The 16,801-nt window shown below is 44.1% G+C and overlaps 1 protein-coding gene across 1 annotated transcript in view; it reads right to left on the reverse strand.

The window, feature by feature from the left end:
• Positions 1–165: 165 nt before the first annotated feature.
• The window catches only part of LOC120875374 (protein FAM169B-like), an 85,298-nt gene continuing 68,662 nt past the window's right edge, over positions 166–16,801 (reverse strand). Inside the window, exons 6-7 of the mRNA XM_040257134.1 lie at positions 1,516–1,698; positions 166–212 (exon numbers count right to left, since the gene is read on the reverse strand). Of these exons, the coding sequence (XP_040113068.1) occupies positions 166–212; positions 1,516–1,698 (230 nt within the window). The remainder of the gene's footprint in view (positions 213–1,515; positions 1,699–16,801) is intronic.

The raw sequence follows: 16,801 nt of genomic DNA on the forward strand, positions 1-16,801 counted from the left end.
GTCGGACACGACTGAGGGACTCCATCTCCACATACAGCCACCCTGGGGGTTAGACTTTGGGGGGGACCCTATTCAGCCCCATAACATCACCCATCCAGTCCCCTCTGCAGACACCGTCCCTGCCTCTGAGTTCCACAGCCCTCCTCTCCCAGCGACCCTTCCCGCTCATCCACAGACGTCCGGACTCCAAACCCGCTTAAGGTTGTAGACGTCTATGCCACATCCACAGGATGAGCATTTCCACACGGCAGGGGCCCGGTTCTGCCGGCGCGGGGGGCTGCATCAGGCCCCTGGCAAGAGCACAGATGGAAACCCACAGGGCGTGATGCTAAGAAGGTGGAAGCCGAGCTGGTTGAGTGCTAGAGAGGAGGCCCTGCTCTTCTGTCTTGACAAACATAACTCCTCAACAAGAGGAAAAGCCAGTTTTAAATCTAGAATTCTTAGACTCCTGGGCATTTTGCACTTGGAGGTGGCCATGCCAAGAGAGCTGGCCCCCAGCTGGCAGCCCACCCTCTCCTCCCCGTCTAGCTCCCCGCACATTGGACAACGAGCGTGGACCCCACACCCAAGCTCCATGACACCCACCAGAATAAGGACGTGCAGATGGGTGTTACGGTCCGCCTTAGGAGCACAGGCCCAAGATGGAGTCCACTCGGGCCCTCGGCAGCCCCAGGCAAGAATCCTGGGGTTCCAGTAGCCTGAGCTGCTTTAGGAGTAGCCTGGACCCGGCTGAGAACATCCTCTTGGGCCCACAGATTCCTCATTCCATGGACAGAGGTTCAGCCTCGACAGGGCGCTAAAGCATCGGGCCCTGGGCAGCAGGCCCTCTGGGCCATTCCAAGGCAGGACTGTACAGGATAAAAGGCGGTCAAGGAGGTGTGAAGCAGCCGGCCTTGAGCCTCCAGCTGCCGCTCTGTCCACACGCTACCTGCTCACCCCCGAGCCCAGGCAGAGCAAGGGTGATGCAGAAGCAACTGAGACCCCAAGTGTGATTCGCAGTCAGCACCTTCAGAGTTTCCTTCCCTGCCAGGTGGAGATACAGGCCATGGGAGGGTCTTTGCAGTGCGGCCCCTGTCCTCTGAAGCCTGCTCCTCCCCAGGGGAACCCGGGGAGGGCTTGGAACACGCTTCCCTCAGCTCCTGGTCCCCCTGGGGCTCCTGGCTGGAAGGGCAGAGTGATGATTACCATCTTCTTGGGAGAGAACAAAAGCCCTCTGAGGACGGACAGCAGCCGTCAACGGAGTGCAAGTTTCCTGCATTCTGCTTCTCTCTGATGCTAGGTTGGTTTGGTTTTTATTATTTTCAAAATCCAGCTCTTTCTCAGGGGCTGGACAAGGTTTGCCCCTTGTGATCAAGCTTGTGGTCTCAGTGCTGAAGCAACGGGAGGTTTCTCAGAAGGAAGAGAAAACCCACAGGTCTGTCATGGTGCTAGGGCCTCTGAGGGACCTCCCGCCCCGTAACACACGGGAGTTATGCGTCCCGCTCCCCAGATGCCCCTCCCCGACGCAGCCGTCACCTTGGTACATAGCGGGCGAGATGGGCCAGCTGACGCCCAGGGCCTCGTCCTCTCGGAACGTCTGGCAGAAGTCCCGCAGCATGGCTAGCCCCAGGCCCCGCCGTCGGTGGCGCCTCCGGACAAACACGGTGTCGAAGACTGGCAGGAGGTAGCAGGTGCCCGTGCCGTCGCCGCACAGGCTGCCTGTGGGAAGGCGAGACACACGTGTGGACCCCCGGCCGGACCAGCCTGCTGGGACCCGGCGGGACCCCACTTGGCCAGGTCCCTGGTACCCCTGGAAGCAGCGCCAGCCTCACAAACTAAACGCCCGAAGACGAGACAGCAGATCACTTAAAACCACCCACTCCTCAGCTGACTGGCAGCCCAGACGCTCTCAACTGCTGCAAGCAAGGCCACTCGGCCTGAAATCACAGCGAACTCAGGGGACGAGGCAGGGTGAAGCCACGATGCACACAGACTCCTCACGCCCCTCCCTCACTGAACACAGTTCAGAGACCCCCAAAGCCAAGGAGGAACATCCGGGCAATGTCAGAGTTCCCCCTGAACCCAGGGAAATGGTCTAGGACTTGTTCCAGGGTACGGACTTGTTCAGAGTTCACCTTGACCAATTATGGCAAAGCACATTTACCACAAACAAACCAAGTCCTGTTTTCCATGGAACATGAGTGACACTGCTATTGCAGAGCAAGACGGGCTACAGCTGGCCCCTCTCCCACTTTTCCACACTGATTTAACTTGACTGCAACCAGAACTAATACCGGTATAGTTGCTGTTTCTGCAACAGCAATATGCCCTTGCAGTCAGCCACATACATCACTCTTCTCACTTCCCAACTACACGGTTGCTTGTGCTCTGAATGCCCTGGAATCTAAGAAAAGAAATATGTCACCTACTACTACTACTAAGTCGCACATATTGGAAGAGGTGGTATTTGTGCCTGCAAAAAATTCAAAGGTAAGTAATTTCCCAAAGAAACAAACAAACAAAGAGTCTAATTAGGCAGGCTGAATTACAGAAGTACACACTATAGTCATGAATTGTGTGCAAAAATGGCCACAGTTATTCCTCTTTCTACACCCACATACCTCTGCATGTGATTCTGAAGCTCCTCCCATCAAGAGATGGGGTTTATCTCCTCTCCCCTTCAATCTGGCTCACTCTGAGCAACAGAATGAAGCTGGCAAGAGCACACCAGCTCTGAGCCCGGGCCTGTTAGGGTCCAGGGCCTCTCCATTCTCTCAGATCTCTACCACTCACATGAGAACAAACCTGGGCTAGCCTGCCACCATGCAAGAAACATGGCCCAGGCACCCTCATGGTGCCAGCCAACATCTGGCTAGTCCTAAGAAACAGGTGATCAGGCAACTGTGGACACACAGGCCAACCCAGCTTAGCGCAGAAAAGCACCAACCGAAATGGGAGCTAAATAAATAGCTGGTTTTGTGCCCCAAATGAATGAATAAATAATCTATGACCAACAAGCAACCCCCAAGTCACTTGAGATGGTAATTATAAAGTATACTTTACCCTTAATGTACCTGAAATGACAGCACCAACTTGGTTGGAATTATATAACTTCCAACTTTTATAGATGATGAAAACAATGTTTCCCAAACAGCAAAGTCCTCCAAAGCTAAGAATGCTTAAAATTACATAAAGATACAATTCCACTCACAACAGCATTAAAAGAGAAGTAAATACTCAATATATTTAACGACGCATGAGCCTTAAATTACTGAAGACGACAAAACATTGTTGAGAGAAATTAAAGAAGATCTAAATAAATGAAGAGAAATTCCATGTTCAAGGACTGGATGACTCAGTACTGTTAAGTTGGCAATTCTTCCCAAGTAGATCTGTAAGTTTAGTTCTAGCAAAATCCCAGCAGGCTTTTTTTTGTGGAAATCGACAAGCTGATAGTAAAATTCACATGAAATGGGTCTCTAGGATAAACAAAACAGTTTGGGGTGGGGAGGAAGGAAAAAAGTGAAGCTGGAGGCTTTACACTACCCAATTTCAAAGCTTCTTATAAAATCAAGGTATTCAGACAGTGTGATAACGGGCCAAGTGTAAGCTACAGATGAGTAGAGCAGAAGGGCGGGTCCAGAAGTAAACGCTTATGCTTTGAATTTCTATCAAATACCAAGGTAACTCAATGTGGGGAAAAGATGGTCTTTTCAACAAATAGTGGTAGTATGACTAGACATCCATAAGCCAAATACTAATTAATTAAAAAATGAATATATAAAGCTGGGACACAACAAAGCCCAGAATTAGATCCACACAAATGGTCAACTGCTCTCAGACAAAGGAGGAAAGCAAAGTCAATAGTGGAAGAACAGTCCTTTTCAACAAACAATGCTGAAACAGTTGGACGTCACACGCAAAACCATGAATCAACCTGAAACCCTTCACAAAATGTAGCTGAAAATGGATCACAGACACAAATGTACAATGCAGAACTGTAGTTCTCCTAGAAGATAACATATGAGAAAATCTAGATGACCTTGGGTTTAGCAATAAACTTGTGCCTACAGCATCAAAGGAATGATTCATGAAAAACAATTGATAACTCAATTTCATTAAAATCAAAATTTTCTACTCTGTGAAGGATACTGTCAAGAGAATGAGACACTACAAATTGGGGGGGGGCAAATATCTTCAAAATACATATCTGATAAAGAACTATTATACAAAATATACAAAGAACTCATAAAACTCAAGAATAAAAAAACCAAGAACTTGATTAAAAAGTGAGCCAAAGACCTTCATAGACATTTCACCAAAGACGTTATGCAGATGGCAAGTAAGCATATAAGAAGATGTTCCACATCATATGTCATCAGGAAAACGCAAGTTTAAAACCAGTGAGATCTGATGAACATAGATGCAAAAATCCTCAACAAAATTCTAGCAATCAGAATCCAACAACACATTAAAAAGATCGTACACCATGACCAAGTGGGCTTTATCCCAGGGATGCAAGGATTCTTCAATATCCACAAATCAATCAATGTAATTCACCCCATTAACAAATTGAAAAATAAAAGCCATATGATTATCTCAATAGATGCAAAAAAGGCCTTTGACAAAATTCAACATCCATTTATGATAAAAACTCTCCAGAAAGCAGGAATAGAAGGAACATACCTCAACATAATAAAAGCTATATATGACAAACCCACAGCAAACATTATCCTCAATGGTAAAAAATTGAAAGCATTTCCCCTAAAGTCAGGAACAAGACAAGGGTGCCCACTTTCACCACTACTATTCAACATAGTTCTGGAAGTTTTAGCCACAGCAATCAGAGCAGAAAAAGAAATAAAAGGAATCCAAATTGGAAAAGAAGAAGTAAAACTCTCACTGTTTGCAGATGACATGATCTTCTACATAGAAAACCCTAAAGACTCTACCAGAAAATTACTAGAGATAATTAATGAATATAGTAAAGTTGCAGGATATAAAATCAACACACAGAAATCCCTTGCATTCCTATACACTAATAATGAGAAAGTAGAAAAAGAAATTAAGGAAACAATTCCATTCACCATTGCAACAAAAAGAATAAAATACTTAGGAATATATCTACCTAAAGAAACTAAAGACCTATATATAGAAAACTATAAAACACTGATGAAAGAAATCAAAGAGGACACTAATAGATGGAGAAATATACCATGCTCATGGATCGGAAGAATCAATATAGTGAAAATGAGTATACTACCCAAAGCAATTTACAAATTCAATGCAATCCCTATCAAGCTTCCAGCGATATTTTTCACAGAACTAGAACAAATAATTTCAAGATTTGTATGGAAATACAAAAAACCTCGAATAGCCAAAGCAATCTTGAGAAAGAAGAATGGAACTGGAGGAATCAACTTGCCTGACTTCAGGCTCTACTACAAAGCCACAGTCATCAAGACAGTATGGTATTGGCACAAAGACAGAAATATAGATCAATGGAACAAAATAGAAAGCCCAGAGATAAATCCACACACATATGGACACCTTATCTTTGACAAAGGAGGCAAGAATATACAATGGAGTAAAGACAATCTCTTTAACAAGTGGTGCTGGGAAAACTGGTCAACCACTTGTAAAAGAATGAAACTAGATCACTTTCTAACACTGCACACAAAGATAAACTCAAAATGGATTAAAGATCTAAATGTAAGACCAGAAACTATAAAACTCCTAGAGGAGAACATAGGCAAAACACTCTCCGACATAAACCACAGCAGGATCCTCTATGATCCACCTCCCAGAATTCTGGAAATAAAAGCAAAAATAAACAAATGGGACCTAATTAAAATTAAAAGCTTCTGCACAACAAAGGAAAATATAAGCAAAGTGAAAAGACAGCCTTCTGAATGGGAGAAAATAACAGCAAATGAAACAACTGACAAACAACTCATCTCAAAAATATACAAGCAACTCCTGCAGCTCAATTCCAGAAAAATAAACGACCCAATCAAAAAATGGGCCAAAGATCTAAATAGACATTTCTCCAAAGAAGACATATGGATGGCTAACAAACACATGAAAAGATGCTCAACATCACTCATTATTAGAGAAATGCAAATCAAAACCACAATGAGGTACCACTTCACACCAGTCAGAATGTCTGCAATCCAAAAATCTGCAAGCAATAAATGCTGGAGAGGGTGTGGAGAGAAGGGAACCCTCCTACACTGTTGGTGGGAATGCAAACTAGTACAGCCACTATGGAGAACAGTGTGGAGATTCCTTAAAAAATTGCAAATAGAACTGCCTTATGACCCAGCAATCCCACTGCTGGGCATACACACGGAGGAAACTAGAATTGAAAGAGACACATGTACCCCAATGTTCATTGCAGCACTGTTTATAATAGCCAGGACATGGAAACAACCTAGATGTCCATCAGCAGATGAATGGATAAGAAAGCAGTGGTACATATACACAATGGAGTATTACTCAGCCATTAAAAAGAATACATTTGAATCAGTTCTGATGAGATGGATGAAACTGGAGCCGATTATACAGAGTGAAGTAAGCCAGAGAGAAAAACACCAATACAGTATACTAACACATATATATGGAATTTAGAAAGATGGCAATGATGACCCTGTATGCAGGACAGCAAAAAAGACACAGAGGTGTATAGCGGGCTTTTGGACTCAGTGGGAGAGGGAGAGGGTGAGATGATTTGGGAGAATGGCATTGAAACATGTATAATATCATGTAAGAATCGAATTGCCAGTCTATGTCCAATGCAGGATATGGCACGCTTGGGGCTGGTACGCGGGGATGACCCAGAGAGATATTGTGGGAAGGGGGGTGGGAGGGGGGTTCATGTTTGGGAACGCATGTACACCCGTGGTGGATTCATGTCAATGTATGGCAAAATCAATACAGAATTGTAAAGTAAATAAAAAATAAATAAAAATAAAAAATAAAACCAGTGAGATGCGACTACATACTTAGAACAGCCAAAATCCAGAAAACTGACCCCACCAAATGCGGTGAGGATGTGGAACAAATGGACCCCTCCTTCACTGTTGGGAATGCAAATGGTACAGCCACTCTGATGACAGGCTGGTGGCTTCTTATAAAACTAAACCCACTCTCACTACAGGACCCAGCAATTGTGCTCATTTATATGTGCCTGAAGGAGTTAAAAACTTAGGTCTACACAAAAACCTGCACACAGATATTTACAGCACCTATATTCATAACTTGTGCCTACAGCATCAAAGACAGAGGAGCCTGGTGGGCTGCAGTCCATGGGGTTGCTAAGAGTCGGGCATGACTGAGCGACTTCCCTTTCACTTTTCGCTTTCATGCATTGGATAAGGAAATGGCAACCCACTCCAGTGTTGCCTGGAGAATCCCAGGGATGGGGGAGCCTGTGGGCTGCCGTCTATGGGGTCGCATAGAGTCGGACACGACTGAAGCAACTTAGCAGCAGTAGCATATTCATAACTACTAAAACTTGGAAGTGGGACTTCCCCAGTGTCCAGTGGCTAAGACTCTGTGCTCCCAATGCAGGGGGTTTAGCTTCGATCCCTGATCAGGGAACTAGATCCCACATGCTGCAACTAAGGCCCAGCACAGACAAATAAATAAAAAATAAACTTGGAAGTGACCAAGATATGCTTCAGTGGGAGAGTGGGTAAATAAACCATGGTGCATCCAGATGATGGAATATTATTCAGTGCTGATAAGAAATGCACTTTCACGCCATGAAAAGACACGGAGAATCTTATTCAGTGCAAGAAGCCAATTGGCAAAGAATGGGCTGCGTGCTTAGTCGCTCAGTCGTGTCCGACTCTCTGTGACCCCATGGACTGTAGCCCGCCAGGCTCCTCTGACTATGGGGATTCTTCAGTCAAGAATAATGGAGCAGGCTGCCATGCCCTCCTCCAGGGGGTCCTCCCAACCCAGGTCTCCTGCATTGCAGGTGGATTCTTTACCATCTAAGCCACCAGGGAAGCCCCCGAATCCTGGAGTGGGTACCCTATCCCTGGTCTCCAGGGGCTCTTCCTGACCCAGGCCATATAATTATTAACACAATTATATGATATTTTGGAAAACGTGAAACTATGAAGGCAATAAAAGTACTAGTGATTGTCAAGGGGTGGAGGGGCATGGGATGAATAGGTGGAACATGGGATTTTTAGGGCAGTGAAGCTACTCTGTATGATGCCACACGCCTTCCTACAGCTGTCAAAACCTACAGAATGTATAACATGAAGAATGAACCCTAATGTAAACTATGGACTTTAGTTAATCATGATGGATCCTTTATGGATTGACTTGTGTCTCCCCAACCCCCAGTACATCAGAATACAACTGTATTTGAAGAAAGGGCCTTTAAGAGGTGATGAACTCAAAATGAGGTCTTTAGATGGGCTCTAATCTAAGCCAGCTGGTGTCCTCCTAAGAAGAGGAAATTTGGACACGAGCGGGGTTCCAAAGAATGAGCACATGCAGAGAAAAGCCAGGAGATGACACGGTGAGCAGATGCCATCACAAGACAAAACACAGGCCTCGGAGGGAACTAATCTGCCTACACCACGACCTTGTACTTCCAGCTTCCAGAATCATGTGGAAATTAATTGCTTAAGCCACCCAATGCGGGTGCTTTGTTACAGCAGCCCTAGTGGACTAATATATGCATCAATATTGGCTTATGAAATATAACAAATGTGCCGCACAAGGCACTATGTTAATAAGAGAGGATACTCAGTGTGTGTGGAAGGGGATGGGAGCGCTCGGGACTTTCTGCTCAATTTTCCTATAAACCTAAAGACTGTTCGAAAATGTAAAGTATGCTAATTTTTTAATGTGTAAGGTATTTTTTAATGAAACTGGATCCTTACTTCACATCATATAAAAAATTAATTCAAGATGTATCTAGACATAATGTAAGAATTGGAGCTATAAAGCTTTTAGAAGAAAATCTTCATAACCTTGGGTTAGGCAAAGAGTTCTTAGTTTTGATATTAATGAACACAACCAACTGGCAAATCTGACTTCATTAAAATTAACTTTTGTGCTTCAAAAGACACCACTAAGAAAATAAAAAGGCAAGCCACTGACTGTAAGAAAATGTTTGCAAATCACATTCCTGATAAATGACATATTCAGATTATATAAAGAAATCTTAGGATTCAATAAAAAGGAAATAAACACCCAATTAAAATTGGACAGATGATCTGAACAGACATCTCTTCAAAGAAGACATACAAATTATTAATAACCAATGAATAGATATTCAATATATTAGTCACTTAAAAATGTAAATTAAAACCACAATGAAATGCCACTTTTGACCTACTAAATGGCTATAATTAATGTACTTGAGTCAGTTCTAATGAGATGGGCGAACCTAGAACCTATTATACAGAGTGAAGTAAGTCAGAAAGAGAAAGACAAAAATCATTTATTAACGCATATATACGGAATCCAGAAAGATGGTATCAATGATCCTACATGCAGGTCAACAAAGGAGACGCAGACGTAAAGAACAGACTTTTGGGCTCAGTGGGAGAGAGGATAGGATGATCTGAGAGAAAAGCGTTGCAACATTACCATATATAGAACAGACGACCTGTGCGAGTCTGATGCATGAAGCAGGGCACCCAAAGCTGTGCTCTGGGACAACTTGGAAGGATGGAGTGGGGAGGGAGGTGGGAGGGGGTTCAGGATGGGGGGACACATGTATACCTGTGACCAATTCATATTGATTTATGACAAAAACCATCACAAATATTGTAAATTATACTTTAATTAAAATTAATAATTTTGTTAAAAAGGACAAGCAAGTGTTGACAAGACATGGAGAAATTAGAAGCCTCATATGTTGCTGGGAGGATAAATAATGATATAGCAACTTTGTCAAGTAATTTGCCAGTTTCTTAAAAAATTAAAACATATGCTAACCAAATGACCCACTGATTGTACTCCTAGAATCCCACTTAAGAGAAACAAATCCATGTCCTTACGAAGATGGGTATATGAATATTTATACCAGCATTATTCGTAACAGCCAAAGCTAGAAACTATAGTGGTAAATGCATAAACAAAATGTGGTATAGTCATACCAGGAAACATTACTCAGCAATAAAAAGGAATGAAATACTAATATTTGCTACAATTTAGATGAACCTCCGGAGAAGACAATGGCACCCCACTCCAGTAGTCTTGCCTGGAAAATCCCATGGGCAGAGAAGCTTGGTAGGCTGCAGTCCATGGAGTCGCGAAGAGTCAAACACGACTGAGCGACTCCACTTTCACTTTTCACTTTCATGCACTGGAGAAGGAAATGGCAACCCACTCCAGTGTTCTTGCCTGAAGAGCCCCAGGGACGGGGGAGCCTGGTGGGCTGCCATCTATGGGGTTGCACAGAGTCGGACACGACTGAAGCGACTTAGCAGCAGCAGCAGCAGCAGATGAACCTCAAAAACACCAAGCTCAGTGAAAGAAGCCAGATGCAGAAGACCACATACTGTATCTTTCCATTTATATGAAACATCCAGGAAAGGCAAATTGACGGAGACAGAGAGCAGAACAGTGGCTCCCCAGAGCTGAGATGGAAAGAGATTGACGCCAACAGGCAACTTTGAGGGTTGATGGAAACATCCAAAATTGGGACTGTGGTGATGGTTATGCAACTCCCTATATTTGCTTTGAAAAAATCTTTGAATGGTACACTTAACATTGGCAATTCTTATGGGATGTAAAATTATACTTTAATAAAATTGACATGAAAAGATATAATAAACTGTATTAGAAAGATACAATTAAGGAAAGGAAAAAATAATAAATTCATAGTATAGAAAAGGGACAGACACCCCCTTGAGTGACCAGGGTGAATATCATCAGTAGTAACGTTGACATCCTGCACCCCAACATGTGATGTGAGCACTTGAGGAAAAGGGCACTTCACTGTGCCCCAAATCCATAAACCCTGGTGAGTCATAAGAAAATATCATATAAACCTACATTAATGCACATTCCATAACTCTCGTTATAGAGACCAGCACTCCTCAAGTGTCCAGGTCATGAAAGACAAGGAAAACCAAGAAATGGTCCCAAATGACCTGAAGATTAAAGGCAGCAAAGAATCCTAGGTCAGATCCTACAAGAGAAGAACACTGCTGGAAAAAATTAGCCAATGTTAGTTTCTCAGTTCTGACCATTCTGTCATGGTTATAAAAGAAGCTAACATTAGGTCAAGGTGACTGAAGGGTATAATGGTCTACCTTACCTTTGCAACTCTTTTGTAAAACTAAAACTATTTCAAAATAAAAATCTGAGGCAGTGCAGGGGGACACTCCACCAGCCCTCCAACATGAAGGCTCATCACGCCTTCATGCTGGTCAAATAAAACCATCACCATTCCCAAAGCCAACAAATTTGCCTTTAAATAAGAATATTAATTAACTCTAGTGAGAATATTACAGCCTGACTGTGTACTGGCTGAGGCAGTAAGCTGGTTGCACATGGATGGATTCCACTCATAGTCAGGAAACCTTGCCACACAGCACAGAACAGTTGGTAGGAACCTCAGCTATGACCTCACCCACTCTACCCACTTTATAGACAAGGCAACTGACAGGGCCAAGAAAGGTTAAAAACATGGGACTTGGCTCCTTTTTCATCAGTAACAACTGCCCAGCAGCCTCCTGTCAGCTCACAGGGAGTCTTCATGCCACAGCAAAGAAATTACAGGGAAGGAGACAAAAGGATAGAAGTGAATTAAAAAGAAAACATTTTTTAAAGAATTCAAGTGTTGCTAAAGCAGGGAAGAGGACACAATTCATAAAGCACATTAGGAATTAAAGTAGAGACATCATTACAAATGTGGCAGAAATTTAAAAGGTAGAAGAATATGATAAATAACTGCAGACTGATAGATTTGAAAACAGATGAAAAGGACAAATTTCTAAGATTGTGTGTGTGTGTGTGTGCGTGTGTGTGTGTGTGCGTGCGTGCACACAGGCACGCTAAGTCACTTCAGTAAGGTCTGACTCTGTGTGATTCTATGGACTCCTCTGTCCATGGGATTCCCCAGGCAAGAATAGTGGAGTGGGTTGCCATGCCCTCCTCCAGGGGATCTTCCCAACCCAGGGATCGAACCCTTGTCTCTTAGTCTCCTGCCTGGGCAGGTGGGTTCTTTACCACTAGCACCACCTGGGCTGGGAAGCCACCTAAGATAATACAACCCACAAAAACTGACTCATGGCAAAACAGAAAAGCTAAGCTATCCTATGACCATGGAAATCTGAACTCAGTAGCCCTCCCACACTGAACACACCAGGTCAGGTGACTTTAGAGAGTTCTGCCAACTTTTCCAGGAAAGCCTTCCAGAGCACTGAAAAGGAGAGGAGAGTATTCTCCAACTCAGTCTATGAGTACAGAGTCAACTTCTCAGAGAAAAAAACAAAAAGCAGACAGAGATCGGATAATTAAACAAATAACAGCTATTCATGAACATAAGACAAAAAAGTTTAAACCAATATTAACAAACCAAACCCAAGAGGGTAAACAACGTTACTCTAGATCAGGGGTCCTCAAACTCTGGAATCTAATGTCCGGTGATCTGAGGTGGAGCTGATGTAATAATAATAGAAATAAAATACAAAATAAATGTAATGTGCTTGAATCATCCCAAAACCATCACCCCCAACCCTGGTCCACGGAAAAACCATCTTCACAAAACTTAATGCCAAAAGGTTGGGGACTGCTGCTCTAGATCACCATGAGGAGCTGGTTTCTCTTCTCACTCCCAAGGCTGTGCTGGGGGAGATACACATGACCGAGAAGGTATTCAGGGTGAAACTACCATCCCAGGGTCCAAACACACCACCAGAGTGAGAGGGCTTTCCCATCAACAGCTTGGGAGGACCTAAAGGAGGACCCTCAGTGAGGACAAGACGAAGCCCACCAGAGAGTAAAGGAGGGGCACCAGCGGGCTAACCCCTGAACACGAGCCACAGCAGATCAAAGACAAGGAGGAAGACTGTCACTCCAGAAGAAAGGAGTAAGTCTTGGGCTTCCCTTGTGGTTCAGCTGGTAAAGAATCCGCCTGCAAAGCAGGAGACCTGGGTTCGATCCCTGAGTTGGGAAGATCCCCTGGAGAAGGGAAAGGCTACCCATTCCAGTACTCTGGCCTGGAGAATTCCATGGACTATACCGTCCATGGCATCACAAAAAGTCAGACACGACTGAGTGACATTCACTTTCACTTTCACTTTGGGAGACCCAAGACAGATTTCACAGACGATGCACTCAGGGAAGTTATAGCAGCGGACAGCCAGGAAGAAGTAGAAGAAACTGTATCTGCTTCAAAAAGAGACTGGTCAGGAAGGAAGAAGATATAAAAGACAAGTGGTAAGACAAATGCCACAGGGCTTTCCCACTGCCCAGCCGTCTTGCTACTACAGGCCTGGACAGCAGGAAAGTTAAGGTGTTGCTCTAAAAAATCCAGTTCAGGCCAAGCAGTCACAGCTGCTAGTCCAAGAGATCAGGTGCAAATTATATAGATATTTGGGATACTCCTAAACCAGGGAAACTCTAAACAGAAGCAGTAAAAATAGTGTTAACTTTTGCTAATCATTCACACTATTTTTTTCATGACAATATTTTGTCATGACATTTTTTGCATGTCTGTCATGAGCCCACTTCACAAAGTTAGAGCCAGACTCCCTGGGCACTTGGAGCAGCTGATCATCATCATAATACCAGTAAATGATCTAGACGTTCCCGAATTCTCCCCATCAAGGAGCATTACTAACGTCAATCGGGATAAAATCATTTTCCTTAAAGTATGAAACATTTAAATTTGTATTCTCTAGAACAGACACTGGCAAACTTTTTCTATAAGGACCAAGTAGAAAATACTTTAGGCTCTGGGGGCAACCACTCACCCTTGCAGTTGCAGTGCAAAATCACCCGTGGACAATTTGAACGAGCAGAGGCTCCGTTCCAATAAAGTTTTACTTACAAAAATAGGCAACAGGCAGAATTTGGCCTCTGGGCCACAGCTGCCAACACCTGCTCCAGAAAAACATTACTTTCAACAAGCAAGACTGAGTGTTTAGAATCCTATTTGTATAATAACATCTTTTCTCAAAAACAACTGAGAATAATGTATTAACATAAACCTCCCCAAAATAAGATATACTTGGAGATAAGCTCTAGTTATTGTTTTCTCTTTTAAAAGTATCATTTACTTCTATGTATTTGACTATTATAACAGGAATTTATTTAAAAGGTATGATAAAACTATATTTTTTAAATATTGAAGAAAAACTTTTTGCTTAAAGAAAGTAACCTTGGCCAAGCTGGCTTTATCCTGGGTGGTTAAACATAAGAAAATCTGTATCAGTAATTCATCTCATTTATCAATTACAAGAGAAAGAACTGCTTTGGTTTAATGTGCTGGACCCTGTACATTATCAGTTCATGCAACACAAAACGTAGAAAACAATTTTTAAGCAAAAGAAACCTACCACTGAAAAGTGCATGCCTTGGGTGACTGGATCTCAAACTCTAGAATGAAACATGAGAACCACCGGGAGGGCTTATTAAACCCTAGATGGCTGGGTCCCACTCCAGCGCGGTGCCAGAGGTCAAGGGCAGAGTCTGAGGACTCGTGTGGCCCAGGATATACAAGCAGTGCAGACTATGCCGCTGGAACATTTTGTTATGAGTGGTCCACTGTGCATCAGTGAAGGGCTGCTGGGTGGTCCTGACCGGAAGCACTCCAGCCGAGGCTGAGACCTCATCTACCGGTTCCTCTCATGGATGGTTATGGGGTGTCTGCTCAGCTATAGTTCTTCTTTACTATTCCCCTGACTGCAGCTCCAGCTAAAAAGCTGAGGCTCATGGACCGTATCAGAACCACGAAAGCCTGCCATCACAGTGGACCCACGATCCACAGGCCAGCTGGAGCAACCAGATACTCGCAGGAGGTTCTGAGTGAACTGAAACTAGGACTGTAACAGGTCCCAGTCCTTTGAGACACTGTGAGTAGAGCTGGGTAGGCATCATGGCAAGGTTATGAGGAAGCAGGAAGCATAAGTAAGTAAAGGAAACTGGCTTGCAAAGATCAGAATGGGACAATTTCTGGGTACCCATCCCAGCACAGGAAGCTAGGCTGCAATGCCATGAACGTCCCCTACCCCCTTCCAATACCCCATCCTGTAAGCCCTTCTCTGTCTTACAACAGAAACCCCCTCTCATCAGACAGCAGAGTTGGTACCTGAACCTACAGCACAATCCCACTACTCCACTTATGCTGTGTGTGCTGGGCTAAGTCGCTTCAGTCATGTCCGGCTCTTTGCAACCCCATGGACTGTCATCCACCAGGCTCCACTGTCCATGGGGATTCTCCAGGCAAGAATACTGGGCTGGGTTGCTATTTCCTCCTCCAGGGGATCCTCCTGACCCAGGGATTGAACCCAGTTCTCCTGTGGCTCCTGCATTGCCGTCAGATTCTTTACCTCTGAGCCACCAGGGAAGCCAGTGTTCTGCTGTTTATGTCTCTGCTAAAGTCCAGAAGTTGGCATGACGGGCCCACGGTTGAGGGTACAACAGGAGGAGTGGCTTGTGACATGGAGTATCAGGGGACGGGGCACAGAAGGGCCTGGTGACCAACATGTCAGCTGAGGCCACTTCAAGGCATCACAGGTCATACGCTTGTCTGGACGCCTAATCACTCCATTGAACACTTTTAAGTGCCATTCCTATTTTTACAACTTGTATCAGCATTGGGCTTTCAGGAATCTGAAATGCAAAGTGTCCTTTTTATATTTTTATACAAAAGCAAAATACTTACTAGCTCTGCCTTAAACGGGCCGACTCTCCACTTACCGGTCCAGTGTTTTCTTCCCTTGAGTGCTAAGTCTTGCATATCAATGGCTTGAGGGCCAAAGTTAAAGTAAATCCCCACTATTTTGACTATAACACAAGCTGGAATCAAGATTGCCAGGAGAAATATCAATAACCTCAGATATGCAGATGACAACACCCTTATGGCAGAAAGTGAAGAGCAGCTAAAAAGCCTCTTGACGAAAGTGAAAGAGAAGAGTGAAAAAGTTGGCTTAAAGCTCAACATTCAGAAAATGAAGATCATGGCATCCAGTCCCATCACTTCATGGGAAATAGATGGGGAAACAGTGGAAACAGAGTCAGACTTTATTTTGGGGGGCTCCAAAATCACTGCAGGTGGTGACTGTAGCCATGAAATTAAAAGACGCTCACTCCTTGGAAGAAAAGTTATGACCAACCTAGATAGTATATTCAGGAGCAGAGACATTACTTTGCCCACTAAGGTCCATCTAGTCAAGGCTGTGGTTTTTCCTGTGGTCATGTATGGATGTGAGAGTTGGACTGTGAAGAAGGCTGAGCGCCGAAGAATTGATGCTTTTGAACTGTGGTGTTGGAGAAGACTCTTGAGAGTCCCTTGGACTGCAAGGAGATCCAACAGTCCATTCTGAAGGAGATCAGCCCTGGGATTTCTTTGGAAGGAATGATGCTAAAGCTGAAACTCCAGTCCTTTGGCCACCTCATGTGAAGAGTTGACTCATTGGAAAAGACTCTGATGCTGGGAGGGATTGAGGGCAGGAGGAGAAGGGGACGACAGAAGATGAGATGGCTGGATGGCATCACTGACTCGATGGACACGAATCTGAGTGAACTCCGGGAGTTGGTGATGGACAGGGAGGCCTGGTGTGCTGCAATTCATGGGGTCACAAAGACTCAGACATGACTGAGTGACTGAACTGAA

Source organism: Oryx dammah, unplaced genomic scaffold (genome assembly GCF_014754425.2).
Source record: "Oryx dammah isolate SB20612 unplaced genomic scaffold, SCBI_Odam_1.1 HiC_scaffold_16, whole genome shotgun sequence".
Taxonomy (NCBI): domain Eukaryota; kingdom Metazoa; phylum Chordata; class Mammalia; order Artiodactyla; family Bovidae; genus Oryx; species Oryx dammah.